Genomic DNA, 17,010 nt, shown 5'->3' on the forward strand with positions numbered 1-17,010 from the left:
CCGGGTTCCCGAGTATCTTCACAATGGTTCCGCCACACCGGGTTCCCATTGGAACATATTGCATTGGCTCCTCTCCGCGGATAACCAAGCCACAGACCCAACCTCGGTTCCGCCGTTCCGGGTTTCTGAGTATCCTCATAATGGTTCCGCCGCACTGGGTTTCCATTGGCACACAAAACACACAGCACACAATGGGCTACCATGTCCGGCCACATTGCGATTTCCAAAACATTTCACCTTTTCAAAACACGCCATTTTCATCAAACCACACCCTAGGTGTCATGTTTCTATTTTCTCGATTTTCTGTGTCTCGTTTTCATGCATAGACTCCGCAGTAGGACTTTTCACAAACATAAATCATTCATTGTAATCTTGAAACTAAACTAGCAAGGTCATCCAACTCTATATTAGTAATCATGCTCATAACCATCCTAAAGATCAAAATACGAATACTTCTATCAATGATAAAGTCTTATCTTTCGAAAACCGTTCTTTCTTCCTTTGTGGAAAATTCAAAACAACACATGTTTATTAGAGTAAAAGTAACTTATTCAACATGCTCATTTTTCCATTATTAAGATACACTTGTTGACTACCATGCATGACGATAGTAAACGATAGATAACCTTATCTACTTAAAAACTAAACAATAGATAACCTTATCTACTTAAGGAAAACGATGAGGATATTGATACTTTGAATCAAGAACATTCTACTTTCTTACGTATGATTCTATGCTATACGTAGAGTTATTGGACTAGGGGTTCTACCTTTCTTCTTGGCAGTAGTGACGACTACATAAAGTAAGTTGATATTCGGGCGGAGTAACGTCCTACGGTTGGCTTCCGGAAGCTTCGAAAGAGAAAGGTTTCTCTCGAAACTACTTTATGACTAAAACTACTAAACTTTATGGATCGGAATGGTGGTTTGGAATGAGTTTCTTGAAGAACTTCAAGAAAAACTCAAGAACACTTAAGAACAAAAAGAACAAAGTAAGAATGCTAGAATTTCTAAAGAGAGAAGTTGGAGGAGTTGAATGGCTAACATGGGGTGCTATTTATAGCCAAGCATTGGGCTCTCCCTCCCCCCTCATGGCCGGCTCCCTCCCTCTCTCTTTATCCAATGGATTTGCCCCATTGTCTAGTCATTTCAAGTCTTTCAAGCATGGCATGCCTTGTCACTTCCATCCTACGCCAAATCGTAGGTTATTATGAAGGGTTCATGGGTTGTCTTGTTCTAGGAAAGGCTTGCTTGGAAGAAAGAACAAAATGATGGCTAAGATTGTACTTGGAAGACTAGAAATGGGTTGTAAAGTGTACTAAGGTAGAGTGTGAGAGTAGTTAAAAGGTTAACTTGTGTAAGTATCCAAAAACATGCACACACACACCTTTCTCTCTCTCCCTCTCATTCGGCCTCTCTCTCTCCACCTCTCTCTCTCTCTCTCTCTCTCGGCCTCCTCTCCTCTCTCTCTTTCTCTCTTTCTTTCTCTCTCCCTTTGGTACTATGTACAAACATATATTTATATATATAAGTATATATGTGTATACACATCTAGGAAAGTAACCCTAGAATAATAGACTTAAGGCTAAAAACTAGGTTGGCATGCATGGCATGGCTAGTCTTGCTTCTTTTGGAAGCAAAATGATGGCTATGACTTGTCTGGTCAAGGTTATATACATTGGCTAGTCAAAGGTCAATTATCCATAGGATAATATTTTCCCTAACATTTATTGTCCAATGGACAAGGGTATATTTGTGATAATTAGGGTTTGAAATGACTTGTCATGGGGGTAAAATGATTACTCCTATGGTCTAATGGTTCAATAGGGTTCGGAGGGGTTCATAAGGCTCAAAGATGGTCAAAAAGGTCTAATTAAGGTTAGAGTAATGTAGCTAGGTGGATTGGTAGCTCGGTTCCTCCAACTAATCGGTTGGAAACTAACTTTACTAGCCACGTAGGGCTTTTAATCAAGAAATGAAATTTAAATGACTAAAATCTAATTATGACAGATTATAGAAATTAAAAAGGAATGTTAAAAGTAATATTAAGTAATTAAAAGAAATTCCGATAAATAAATGAAATTTTTATTCATTAAAAATTCTGAGTCGTTACATAAGCCTTAATTTTGGGGGTCCAATTTTCACAACTAAGAGCTTGTTAGTTTAGGAACCATGTGTATACTCAATGGGCTAGCAAGAGCACTCCCTATCTTGCAAATAGTAGTAGTTTTAAAAAAATTGGACCCATAAAACGGGTATAATGCAATTTTCACGAAAAATAAAAATAAAATAAAAAGACTTGGGATCCCACTTAGAGCTAGCTATAATACTACCTAAATTTGGCAAATGTGTTGGGAGCCATGGTTGGGAGCTTTTATAGGGAGCCCATCAATATCTGGTAGTGATATTGATGGGTTTTCCAATGGAATGGTGGTTTGGGTGATTGGGGCTGGTTTTCTGCTTTAGGGTTGCAGGTGGGTTGTGGGCCTAGCCAATTTAGGATTTTTGTTGGTCTCGGGTAGTCTTAGGTTATTAACCATTTTTTTTCGATCGCCTTGATTTTTTTAATCTTTATAGTTTTTGAATTCAGAGATTAATAATAAAAAAAAATTCCCTAGCCAAAAATAATAATAATAATAATAATTGTGTCATGTAGGAGCCTCACTTGAGAGCATTTTTAGGAGCCCATTGAATATGCTCAATAACCCACCTCACCATGCTAGCTCCCCACTAACCAGACCATCCATCTTTTCCTCACCAGAATCGGCTCCACACCATATATGCAATTAGTTTCTGAAAAAGAGAACCATGCACCACTGTCAGTCTGTCAAATCTACTGTCAACCACACAATATAAATGTTTTCTTGCATATCTATCATCAAAATTGGCCACTTGATCAGTTGTTCGGTCAATTTACGAATGTAGCTAGCTAGGTAACATTTGGGATGGAGTTTTAAACCATTCCGAATAAGATTAAGGCTTATTTCGGCTAAATATGTCAAGATGTCTTCTTCTTCTTTTTTGTTTTTATTCAATTTTTTTTCGTATTTGTTAGTTTTTCGTTGATTTTTTTGAGGATTATTGCTTCGTTATGATGAGAGGAATCTAAAAAGTAAATATATTTCGTCTTTTTGGCCTGAATTTAGTTTTGAAATACTTATTTGGGTCTCATTTCTTGAAAAGAAAATAGAAAATTAGGGACTAGTATATTGCAAAAAGAATGAATTTTTTTTTAGCAATGGCAGGTCTATATAAGTTAGAAATAATATTTTTATACATATAATAATTAATTTTTTTTTAAATTCTTGTTGTAATAGTCGCAATCACTTATCTCCATGGCTCTATCATTGAATGACTCTTTTCAACGTAAAGGTAGCCACCCAATGGGCGGTCCCATTACAAGATCTGAGGATCCAAAAAAAGAAAAATTAAATTGGATGGAATATTTTACTAATTACCCAAAAAAAAAGTAAAGAAAAAGAATCGGCTCTATTTTTTTGTGAGAGAAAAAAGTGAGTATGACGTACAAATAATAATCAAAAATTGTAACTCTACACCCATTTACACACCCCTACTCATAATGGAGGTGGGGCCCACACACAATGGATGTGTAGTGTGTGCGGGCTCCACTTCTATTATGAGTGAGAGTGTGTAAATGGGTGTGTATTTAGATGTGGAAGTAGAATGATTGAATAATAATTTGAGCGAGAGAACCACCACTGTCCTGTCAAACTCAAATATTAGTACTACACAAATCTCACATATCTACAATCAAAATTGGCCACTTCCGTTGTTCAGTCAATTTACGAATGGTAGCTAGGTAACATTTTGCGATCCAATATTCCGAATAAGATTAACGATAAAGAATGAATTCTTTACACATTTATTACTTTCTTTCGTTTGTTAACATATGTTTTTTTTTTTGCTGCAACTAGCCGTTGAAATTTCAGAAAAAAACATTTTTCTCAAAATGATGACAGTAGGAGAGTGGAACAATTTGAAAGTTAGTTTATTTATTTTTATCATTTTGTCACTTTCTATTGTGCCTTTAAATACTAAATTGTTCTTGGATTTTTTCACTGCCAAATATCCACTCTCCTAGATTTTTTTAATCTTATCATGCGTTCAATGAAAAGAAGTGACTGAAATGTGGGTAAAGAGGTGATTGTGTGTCGGGAAAGAAATGTACATAAAGCTAAGATATCAACTAATTAAACAGTACTTAATAGTTGGCTAATAATTATATATCGTTAGCTGGCTGTCATTATTCAGGTGGTATTTTTTGTAGTGAAAAAGTTGTGAATTTTTTTTTTTTAGCAATAAAGTTGTGAGATGTTTTTAATAGTGCAAGTCATTGAGAAATGTCAAGTTGTTTTCGTGTAGTGAATAACCAGGGACGGAGCCAGAAATTTCATCATGCAGGGGCGATCGTAGGACTCACGATTGCACTTAGCCCGTGCAACAAGCCTTTTAAACCTCTAAGCGATCCCCAGAGAACAAGTGAAGTCTCGTGAGGGTTTACAGCAATGAATACCCACAAACACTGTGAATTCTTTTCACACAAAATTCGAAAAACTTGTAAGACAACTCAATAATATCTGAAACAAAGCCACTCTCCAAAGTGAGCGAATGAAATGGTAGCGCAAATTAGTATGTTTTGTTTCGGCATCCAATACCGGATTCTTGGCAAAGTGTATAGCACAATTAGCACTCTACTCTAACTCCGTCCTGAGTAGCAACACACCCGACACATGAGCATCTCAAGCGCTCTACCTAAAAATGGCTACTAATTAAATTGAATCCAAAACTGTACACATAAGCTGTAACGCCCCAAATTTTGGGAACGTTAATTAGGACAATTTCATTGAATATTAAAAGGAGTCTGGCTCAATATTACAACATAAATTTCAAAAAAGTACTTCTAATCAACAAAGAAGGGGTAGCTAGGGTTCCTATCTACTGCTTCGCTTCTTCTTCCATTCGGGCAAGCTCTTTGGCTCCAAAAGCTTCCAAGGTATAAAGTTCACCATGTTCATTTATGAGATCTGACATATTATACCGGCGTCACCACCAATATAATATGTCAGGGTCATCAAAAGTAACACCGTGAGCTACGAAGCCTCAATAGAATAACCCATACCCACTAACCCTTAACTTACAACAATTGATCAAAAGTTAACGATTTCGACATGTACATGATTAACACTACAATTAACAATGATACACCACCTTCACTATTCAACTAACGTAGGTGTCTATGTGTTCTGAGTTTCTCCTACGCGACTTCTCGTAGACCGTGTCATCATTTTTCCACATTTCATTAACCTTATCATTATTTCCAAAATCCGTTTAACACACCCAACCTCAGTTCCGCCGTTCCGGGTTCCCGAGTATCCTCATAATGGTTCCGCCGCACCGGGTTTCTATTGGCACACTTTGCATTGGCTCCTCTCCGCGGATAACCAAGCCACACACCCAACTTCGGTTCCGCCGTTCCGGGTTTCCGAGTATCCTCATAATGGTTCCGCCGCACCGGGTTCCTATTGGCATACAAAACACACACCACACAATGGGCTACCATGTCCGGTCACATTGCGGTTTCCAAAACATTTCACCTTTTCAAAATACGCCATTTTCATCAAACCACACCCTAGGTGTCATGTTTCTACTTTCTCGATTTCCGTGTCTCGTTTTCGTACATAGATTCCGCAGTAGGACTTTTCACAAACATAAATTATTCATTGTAATCTTGAAACTAAACTAGCAAGGTCATCCAACTCTATATTAGTAATCATGCTCATAACCATTCTAAAGATCAAAATACGAATACTTCTATCAACGATAAAATCTTATCTTTCGAAAACTGTTCTTTCTTCCTTTGTTGGAAATTCAAAACAACACATGTTTATTAGAGTAAAAGTAGCTTATTCAACATGTTCATTCTTCCATTATTAAGATACACCTGTTAACTACCATGCATGACGATAGTAAACGATAGATAACCTTATCTACTTAAAAACTAAACAATAGATAACCTTATCTACTTAAGGACAACGATGAGGATATTGATACTTTGAATCCAGAACATTCTACTTTCTAACGTATGATTCTATGCTATACGTAGAGTTATTGAACTAGGGGTTTGATGAGCACCCAATATTGTAGATATTTGGTGCGTCTAGTTCCGTATTATGTTGGTTTAACTTGCGTTTATTTAGCTTTTTTAGTGATATTGCACGTAAGGTGTGTTTTTGTGTGTTTCAGGCAATTTGTATAAATAAGGTGCGTTTGATCGCCAAGGAATGCTCCGGGTGCAACCAAGTACTCAAGGCTATGTGCCACCCCATTGTGGTGCTCGAAAGATGGTTTGGAGGTTGCTCGGGTCGCCCAAGAGTCAAGGGAATTGAAGAGGAAGTGAGGATTTTACTAAAGCTACTCACCTTTCGACGTGCTGAGGGTAGAATTGTCATAACTTTTGATGTACAAATTACTTTTGATCCAAACCACTTGGGTTAGAAAGTAGGCTCAACGAGCTTTCCAACGGTTCAAAGAACGCCTAAATCCGAGTTCGGGAGTGTCCGGAGCGAGTCCGCGAAGTTGCCCAAAAAAGCTGTCAAGCTTGTACCGGTACTGGGAATTTCCCAGTACCGGTTCATAAAGTCCAGAGATCAGTTTTTTCAGTATTTTTGAAGGCCTTGTACCGGTACTGGGCAAATCCCAGTACCGGTTCATACTGGAGAATTATCCACGTTTTTGCTACTTTTTCAACCTTCCATTTATAGAAAGTTTCCACTTATGGAATGTTTTTGGGATATTTTGGGGACTTTTTAGTCCTTTGTAACTTAACTTTAGAGCCCTATAAATAGGCTTATATGCCATATATGGAAAGGATGGCCATTTTTAGTTAGATTTAGGCCTAAGTCTTTCTTTTTTCCTAGAGAACTCCATTAATGTTCTTCAAGCTTTTCTAGTAATTTCCTTCAAGAACTCAAGTAAGTAAATGTCATATGTTATTTTCTCGCTTGTTAATGTTGTAGCTACTTGCTAGATCTTTACTAATATCAAGTTTATTTCCGTTTTTATCGGTTAATCATGTTTCCTTTCTTAAGCATGTTGTCTAGTCTTTTAGCTATGTGTGAGTAGTCTTTTGGTTAAGTCTTGGGCTAATCTTTCCCAATGACTTAGGCGGTTATTTGGTTCTCGAAACTTCGGGCTTAAAATTATGGTTTTCGGAATTGGATTAACCTAGCCATTTTGGTCTAAGCGAGGGGTGTTAACTCCTTGGTATGAAGTTTAGTCAAGCGGTCTTGGCAAGCGACGTACCGAGGGCTCGTGGCCTCCTACGTGTTAGATACATTAGCAAAAATAGGTTTGTTTAGTTCCGTTTAATCACATCTTTTGATAAACGTAGTCATTAAAGTTAAATCTTCCGGGCGTAAGCACGCGGTCGTGACTCTCGCTTGAGTTATAATCGAGAACCGGTAGCGGCCTTTGTCAAGGGATGGACGATCCCTAGACTTGCCTCTTTTAAGTTAATTAAGCTCATTTCTAGTCTTTTCCTTAATTTTCACTTTTAAAGCAAAATCAAGTTGGCCGTCTTGAACGCCGCACTCTACCATATAAACCTACAATCCAGACTAGCTATATTGCGAATTCCCTGTGGTACGATCCCGGTCTTGCCGGTTTACTATGCTACCAGCGACCTAGCCCTACGCTTGGGGTTTTTCTCAACCTTATTTGAAGGCGAGGTTGGAGGCGAAGCAGGGTTCTACCTTTCTTCTTGGCAGTAGTGACGACTACAGAAAGTAAGTTGATGTTCGGGCGGAGTAACTTCCTACGGTTGGCTTCCGGAAGCTTCGAAAGAGAAAGGTTTCTCTTGAAACTACTTTGTGACTAAAACTACTAAACTTTATGGATCGAAAGGGTGGTTTGGGATGAGTTTCTTGAAGAACTTCAAGAAAAACTCAAGAACACTTAAGAACAAAAAGAACAAAGTAAGAATGCTAGAATTTCTAAAGAGAGAAGTTGGAGGAGTTGAATGGCAAACATGGGGTGCTATTTATAGCCAAGCATTGGGCTCTCCCTCCCCCCTCATGGCCGGCTCCCTCCCTCTCTCTTTATCCAATGGATTTGCTCCATTGTCTAGTCATTTCAAGTCTTTCAAGCATGCCATGCCTTGTCACTTCCATCCTAGGCCAAATTCTAGGTTATTATGAAGGGTTCATGGGTTGTCTTGTCCTAGGAAGGGCTTGCTTGGAAGAAAGAACAAAATGATGGCTAAGATTGTACATGGAAAACTAGAAATGGGTTGTAAAGTGTACTAAGGTAGAGTGTAAGAGTAGTTAAAAGGTTAACTTGTGTAAGTATCCAAAAGCATACACACACACACACCTTTCTCTCTCTCCCTCTCATTCGGCCTCTCTCTCTCTCTCCCCCTCTCTCTCTCTCTCGGCCTCCTCTCCTCTCTCTCTTTCTCTCTCCCTTTGGTACTATGTACAAACATATATTTGTATATATAAGTATATATGTGTATACACATCTAGGAAAGTAACCCTAGAATAATAGGCTTAAGGCTAAAAACTAGGTTGGCATGCATGGCATGGTTAGTCTTGCTTCTTTTGGAAGCAAAATGATGGCTATGACTTGTCTAGTCAAGGCTATATACATTGGCAAGTCAAAGGTTAATTATCCATAGGATAATATTTTTCCAAACATTTATTGTCCAATGGACAAGGATATATTGGTGATAATTAGGGTTTGAAATGACTTGTCATGGGAGTAAAATGATTACTCCTATGGTCTAATGGTTCAATAGGGTTCGGAGGGGTTCATAAGACTCAAAGATAGTCAAAAAGGTCCAATTAGAGTTAGGGTAATGTAGCTAGGTGGATTGGTAACTCGGTTTCTCCAACTAATCGGTTGGAAACTAACTTTACTAGCCACGTAGGGCTTTTAATCAAGAAATAAAATTTAAAGGACTAAAATCTAATTATAACGGATTATAGAAATTAAAAAGAAATGTTAAAAGTAATATTAAGTAATTAAAAGAAATTCCGATAAATAAATGAAATTTTTATTCATTAAAAATTCTGAGTCGTTACATAAGCCTTAATTTTTGAGGTCCAATTCTCACAACTAAGAGCTTGTTAGTTTAGGGACCATGTGTATACTCAATGGGCTAGCAAGAGCACTCCCTATCTTGCAAATAGTAGTAGTTTTAAAAAAAATTGGACCCATAAAACGGGTATAATGCAATTTTCACGATAAAAAAAATAAAATAAAAAGACTTGGGATCCCACTTAGAGCTAGCTATAATACTACCTAAATTTGGCAAATGTGTTGGGAGCCATGGTTGGGAGCTTTTATAGGGAGCCCATCAATATCTGGTAGTGATATTGATGGGTTTTCCAGTGGAATGGTGGTTTGGGTGATTGGGGCTGGTTTTCTGCTTTAGGGTTGCAGGTGGATTGTGGGCCTGGCCAATTTAGGATTTTTGTTGGTCTCGAGTAGTCTTAGGTTATTAACCATTTTTTTTCGATCGCCTTGATTCTTTTAATTTTTATAGTTTTTTAATTCAGAGATTAATAAAAAAAAATTCCCTAGCCAAAAAAAATAATAATAATAATTGTGTCATGTAGGAGCCTCACTTGGGAGCATTTTTAGGAGCCCATTGGATATGCTCAGTAACCCACCTCACCATGCTAGCTCCCCACTAACCAGACCATCCATCTTTTTCTCACCCGAATCGGCTCCACACCGTATATGCAATTAGTTTCTAGTGAGAGAAAAAGAGAACCATGCACCACTGTTAGTCTGTCAAATCTACTGTCAACCACACAACATATATGTTTTCTTGCATATCTATCATCAAAATTGGCAACTTGATTAGTTGTTCGGTCAATTTACGAATGTAGCTAGCTAGGTAACATTTGGGATGGAGTTTTAATCCATTCCGAATAAGATTAAAGCTTATTTCAGCTAAATAAGTCAAGATGTCTTCTTCTTCTTTTTTATCTTTATTCAATTTTTTTTCGTATTTGTTAGTTTTGCGTTGATTTTTTTGAGGATTATTGCTTCGTTATGACGAGAGGAATCTAAAAAGTAAATATATTTCGTCTTTTTGGCCTGAATTTAGTTTTGAAATACTTATTTGGGTCTCATAATTTCTTGAAAAGAAAATAGAAAATTAGGGACTAGTATATAGCAAAAAGAATGACTTTTTTTTAGCAATGGCAGGTCTATATAAGTTAGGAATATTCTTTTTATACATATAATAATTAATTTTTTAAAATTCTTGTTGTAATAGTCGCAATCACTTATCTCCATGGCTCTATCCTTGAATGACTCTTTTCAACGTGAAGGTCGCCACCCAATGGGCGGTCCCATTACAAGATCTGAGGATCCAAGAAAAAGAAAAATTAAAGTGGATGGAATATTTTACTAATTACCCAAAAAAAAAAAGTAAAGAAAAAGAATCGGCTCTATTTTTTTGTGAGAGAAAAAAGTGAGTATGACGTACAAATAATAATCAAAAATTGTAATTCCACACCCATTTACACACCCCTACTCATAATGGAGGTGGAGTCCACACACAATGGATGTGTAGTGTGTGCGGGCTCCACCTCTATTATGAGTGAGAATGTGTAAATGGGTGTGTATTTAGGTGTGAAAGTAGAATAATTGAATAATAATTTGAGCGAGAGAACCACCACTGTCCTGTCAAACTCAAATATTAGTACTACACAAATCTCACATATCTACAATCTAAATTGGCCACTTCCGTTGTTCAGTCAATTTACACATTTATTACTTTCTTTCGTTTGTTCACATATGTTTTTTTTTGCTGCAACTAGCCGTTGAAATTTCAGAAAAAAACATTTTTCTCAAAATGATGACGTACAGTAGGAGAGTGGAACAATTTGAAAGTTAGTTTATTTATTTTTATCATTTTGTCACTTTCTATTGTGCCTTTAAATACTAAATTGTTCTTGGATTTTTTCACTGCCAAATTTAAAAAAAAAAAAAAAAAATCCACTCTCCTAGATTTTTTTAATCTTATCATGCGTTCAATGAAAAGAAGTGATTCAATTAAGTGATTGAAATATGGGTAAAGAGGTGATTGTGTGTCGGGAAAGAAATGTACATAAAGCTAAGATATCAACTAATTAAACAGTACTTAATAGTTGGCTAATAATTATATATCGTTAGCTGGCTGCCATTATTCAGGTGGTATTTTCTGCAGTGAAAAAGTTGTGAATTATTTTTTTTTAGCAATAAAGTTGTGAGATGTTTTTAATAGTGTAAGTCATTGAGAAATGTCATGTTGTTTTCGGGTAGTGAATAACCAGGGACGGAGCCAGAAATTTCATCATGCAGGGGCGATCGTAGGACTCACGATTGCACCTAGCCCGTGCAACAAGCCTTTTAAACCTCTAAGCGATCCCCAGAGGACGAGTGAAGTCTCGTGAGGGTTTATAGCAATGAATACCCACAAACACTATGAATTCTTTTCACACAAAATTCGAAAACCTGTAAGACAACTCAATAATATCTGAAACAAAGAATATGAAGCCATCGCGAAGAGATAATGGGCATAAGCAGTTCTAGATACTATCAAATCAAAAAAATGAGTCATGGCACCTAAACTTAGCGTGTGTGAACAAGAGCTTCGGTCACAAGTGAAAAATAACTAAAAGTTCTCTCCGGACCGAGTTTCGACTTCAAATCTCACCGTGTCATACAACTTTCCAAATCCAAAAGATAAGTAGGCAGACGTTATGTAAATGAAATCACTCGAAATAATGTGCATATTACTCTCAATATGTGCGGGCAGACGTTATGTAAATGAAAGCAAAATACTCCGCACACGATGACACAAAAAGAAAGCTCTTTATATTGGACACACGGTCTCATGAACGGAATGCCAAGTATTGAAAACTCTCTTTATCCACCAATTTACAGCCCATTGCCCATAGGATCAAATAGGACTTCAATTCCAGGTTATAACATCAGGTACGGGAAAGTATTTCAAGGTCAGGTAAAAATTCAAGTGTCCGAGAATAGGCTAACCACAACTTACATAGGGCAAATACAACAATGCATGCCCTCGTTTTCTTCTCTCTCTTTTTTTTCAACTCCGCCACCTCTCTCTTTCCTACCTTTCTTTCCCACATTTAGAACAAGAATTTCTCCTTTCCACAATAATATGGTGTCTTCCCTTTTTACTTTTTTTTTTCTTTTTTTTTATTGAATGGAAAAGATCACCAGTCAATCAAAACTCAATTCACAACTCTACTCATCCCCTTCTCAAAAATTCACCTTCACATCATTAACTAACCATTCTCAAGACACAATATAGATGGTGGAGCTCAACATCAAAAAGGCTGTATGCATGAGGCTCAAATTGGTTCATAAGTGATAAATGTGTGAATGAAGAAACGAACCGGCTCTAAATATCAAAAATGGCCTATAATCCTTTCCAATGGGCAACACAACCATGCAACTTTCCAAATCCAAAAGATAAGTAGGCAATTCAAAACATTTCCAACGCTTGACGACAAAAATAATGAGATCAACAACGAATTTACTTTTTTCGTGACGATAAGAGTTTATTTGACACCACTCCAAGAAAAGATAAGATTCTAAACTCACATGGGCAAAAGTCTCCACTAAACTAGCCATCGAGAATAATCAAGTCATAACTCACAAGTAACCAAAGTCCAAACAGACGTGAAGTGCAAATGTGCTAAAAATAAATGCTATGACAAATTTTTCGCGACAAATTAGCAAAAATAACTACAATGCCACCACAATATTACAAAAATGACTATTATATCTCAATCAATCGCAAGCCAATCTCAACAGCTTTCAAGTCTCATGCAAAAACAAACCCACTATTTTTTCAATTTTTCATTTTTTTTAACAAAATAAATAACAAAGTGATCCTTCCCCCCCAACTTGAATTATTCAATATCCACATTGAAAGTATGAAAAAATAAAGATAGGACATAAACATAAAAGAGATGATAGATATCACCTCGAAAAGGAGGGGCTAAGCAGGGTAAACTATAGATAAAAGGAGACTTCTCCGGCAACGGCGCCAAAAATGTTTGACCGATTTCTAGTCCTAAAATAATGGGTTGCTCAAGCATAGAGCAGAAATCGACATAGCACAATATCCGGTAAGACCGGAGTCGAATCCACAAAGACGGTGATGTGTACTGACTAAAAAAAAACTAAAACCTAAAAATTGATTGTACTTTTCAGAAAATTAAAAGGAGGCACGGTCATGTGGTTCATAGCACTCGCAACCAAGCTGGACTAATCTGCTTCATTCAGTGTTCTTAAAAACATTTGACTTTAGAGATAAAAAGATACCCGAAAGATGCGAATCCTTATGGTCGCCGTTCATCCATGCGTAATGAAGAATGGATTTTGGACCCCCGTTTTCCCGTTCACATGGGCTCCGACGATACCCGGGTTCGTTTAACGAATGTTCTTTAATAACCTAAAATTGCCTTTTCATTTTTATTTCAAAATAGGAGCAAGACATGTCCGACCTGATCACAGTGTGCTAATCACCCCACGACCTCACTTGTATGACTACTCACTAATCATTACACAAAAAATGAAAGAAACCCTAATTTGAAATATGCTTCTATTGCTCGGGATATAAAATAAACACAGGATCTAAGTTAAACAAGAACTAACGAACAACTTTGAAAAAAAGCAAAAATCAATACGAATTACCGAAATGCGAATAATTGAACAAAACTTTAAATAACTTGATGAAAAAAAAAACTCAAAAGAAACTAGACAATATACGAACCAAATGAGAAACCTAAAGACAACAAACTACCAACACCTTACAAGCCTGAAAAAGGAATTTTTTTTTCCCAATTCAATTATCACGACCGTTCATTTTTTGAACTCATTGAGAGCATTAAACAGGGCAAAAATCAAATTGATCGCATATCATTTGATATGAAAGCAAACTTCCGAACAAGATTTGGAAATCAACGTGATAAAGTATCTTCTCAGGTCTTCTCAAGCCACTTGGGCGCGCGCCGCGTGGTCCCTTTCATCAACTTGGGAGGAAATTAGTAATCGACATTATATAGTACTCCCTCTATCCCAATTTACTTGTCTCAGTTCTATTCTAACTAGATTCAAAAACTAGTTATATTTTTAAAGTGGTAATGAATTTTATATCAAATATGGATCTTGTTTGATAGATCTCGATTTGTTTTATAATTCAATATTTTCGAAATCACCTAAAATATTATAAATTACAAGATATAATTAATTAAAAAGTAACACAAACTCCCAAAAATGACAAGTAAATTGGGACGGAGGGAGTAGTATGTATGTATATCTATATACCATCTTTATGCACTCACATCTAATTAATGAAAAGCTTTTGACAACAATCAATATTTTTGATAGCAACTTGAAATCAACAACAAAGAATAATAAAAGAAAGAAAAAACAGCTAGCAAGACAGAGAAAACTACAACTCGTGATTCTTGCTGTGAATTTTTGGCGTTCATCAGCATCGAGACTGAGCAACGAGTTAAGAGTTGTAATATTATTGTTTGCACGATAAATGATTTCCAAAATCATAGCAAATTAATTAATGATGATGGTTCTGTTAAGGAAGACAATCGGAGCAAGGAAGATGTTGATTTGAGGATGGTGGCCGGCTCTCCTAGGAAGAGGTTGTCTAGGAGGATCAAAGAGGTTGATTTTGAGGATGGGTTAAGGGTGCAGACAAAACATTAATAAATTGATGGATATTAGATGGGCCCAATTGAACTTTCTAGTACTATAAATGAAATGTGTTGGTCTATCGAATTTTTCACACAACCGAGGTGGTAGCACTTTCTTCTAATTCCAAATCTCCTTATCAGAGCAAAGTTTTTTAAAAGAAGCCTATGGCAGCCTCTATTCCTTGTTCATCCTTGAACAAAATGATCAACAAAGAAGAAGAGAGGGATCATGAAAGCATAAAAAAGGTTGAGAGAAGCTACCAAAGATATAGAGAGATAATCTCGACCCTTCCGAAGGAGAAGGGCTGGATAGCTGAGAACATGTGCCTCTACGAGGGCTTCTGGTACCAACCCATGCATGGCTTGGCAGGCGTCATGTTTGCCCAGGAACATTTCCAGGCTCGTCCTGACGACGTTTTCTTGGTCTCGGCACCTAAATCAGGCTCGACGTGGCTCAAAGCCCTGATTTTTGCCGTCATGAAGAGAACTTGCTACGCCAGTTCTGCTCATCCTCTTCTCACCACCAACCCCCATGATTGCGTCCCTTTCTTCGAGTTTGAGCTTTTTAAGAAACCTCCAGTTGCGGATGTTGACGGCTTACCCTCTCCTCGCATATTCGCAACCCACATCCCTTACACGTCGTTGCCTAAGTCTGTTCTGGATTCTGGTTGTAAGATTGTCTATGTTTGTCGGGATCCTAAAGACGTGCTGATATCGATGTGGTATTTTCTGGCCAATGTGAGATCCAAGGAGCTTCCACCCCTCTCTTTGGAAGAGGCAGTTGATTTGTTTTCTAGAGGGGTTTTTGGATTTGGACCGTTCTGGGATCATGTGCAAGGGTATTGGAAGGCTAGCCTGGAGTGTCCCGAGAGAATTTTCTTCATAACTTATGAGCAAATGAAGAGAGACACGTTTGTGAAGGTGAAAAGATTGGCAGAGTTTTTGGGGCAACCTTTCTCGATGGAAGAGGAGGGGGAGCGGGTTGTGGAGGAAATTATAGAACTTTGCAGTTTCGGTAAGTTGAGGAACTTGGAGGTGAACAAAAATGGTTCACGCAATCCAGATTTCAAGAATGATGCGTTCTTTAGAAAAGGTGAAGTTGGTGATTGGAAGAACCATCTAACTCCTCAAATGGTCGAGAGGCTAGACCAGATTACCAATGAAAAATTACCTGGCATATTTTGAACCATCTAACTCCTCAAATGGTCGAGGGGTTTTTGGATTCTCGCTTATCGCTATGGCAAGCGATAAGCGAGAATCTCTTGTTCTCGTGGTGGTTGTTGTTGTTTGTGTGATATAGTAAGCGAGAATCTTTCGTTCTTGCTGTTGTTTGCGTGATATCTCTCCCGATAATAAGCGAGGAACTTCTTGTTCGATCTCGAGGTCGTTGTTAGCGATACCTCTCCCTATGGTAAGTGAGAATATCTTGTTCTCGTGGTGGAATTGTTAGGGATCTCTCTTTCCCCATAATAAGTGGGAATCTATTGTTCTTGGGGTGGTTGTTTGTATTTATTCCTATCATATTATGAATGTAATAATTGATTTGCAGGAAGAAATTTACGATTAACGTTTTACACTTCGAGTTTGCCAGGCAAAATTTGTAATTAGAAAATTTCTTTTGTTTAATCAAAACGAATTTCTAATCTTGGCATGTGCTTGAAAAGATTGTTTAATTTTGATCGGCACAACTCACTTGATGAAGTATGGTATTGTGATTTTTGATATTCTCTTAAAAAATATTGTAGCTCACTATTGTCGCAAATGCCGTTATTATTATTTTTTGAATAATTCATGTATCCGGGCCAACTTACTCATGGCGCACATCGACCATTTGATATACGTGCCCACTCAACCAATTCTACCAGTATGATTCAGCTTCTAATCTTTTATCAAAAAAATAATCATTAAGTGCAATTGCTGAAAATTGAATCACTTTTAATTCTTATGTTTAATTCCAAGTTATATTAAGCTTCCGGGATTGAAGAAATGGGAGCGAGGGCCTAAGCAATTAGGATTTGAAACATAAATATCCAACAACAATTCCACGACTCAAAACCGACCCTGAAAGTTGTGACTGGCCAAGTGGGTGTTAAGCCGCCGAAGGCTTACTCATAATCTAGTTTAGAGATTTCTAACAAAATCGTCTTTTTAAACTGTAGAATTCAAAGTATGCGGAAGCGTAGAATAAATAAGATAATCCCAGAGCTTCTAGTGTACAAGTCTAATAAATACAAACCATTGG

The 17,010-nt window shown here is 37.2% G+C and overlaps 1 protein-coding gene across 1 annotated transcript; it reads left to right on the forward strand.

The window, feature by feature from the left end:
* Nucleotides 1–14,864: 14,864 nt before the first annotated feature.
* LOC131334834 (cytosolic sulfotransferase 15-like) lies at nucleotides 14,865–16,344 on the forward strand. The gene has a single exon (XM_058370125.1). It carries the CDS (start codon nucleotides 14,934–14,936, stop codon nucleotides 15,951–15,953), a length of 1,020 nt encoding a protein of 339 aa, XP_058226108.1. The 5' UTR covers nucleotides 14,865–14,933; the 3' UTR covers nucleotides 15,954–16,344.
* Nucleotides 16,345–17,010: the final 666 nt, after the last annotated feature.

Source organism: Rhododendron vialii, chromosome 1a (assembly GCF_030253575.1).
Source record: "Rhododendron vialii isolate Sample 1 chromosome 1a, ASM3025357v1".
NCBI lineage: Eukaryota > Viridiplantae > Streptophyta > Magnoliopsida > Ericales > Ericaceae > Rhododendron > Rhododendron vialii.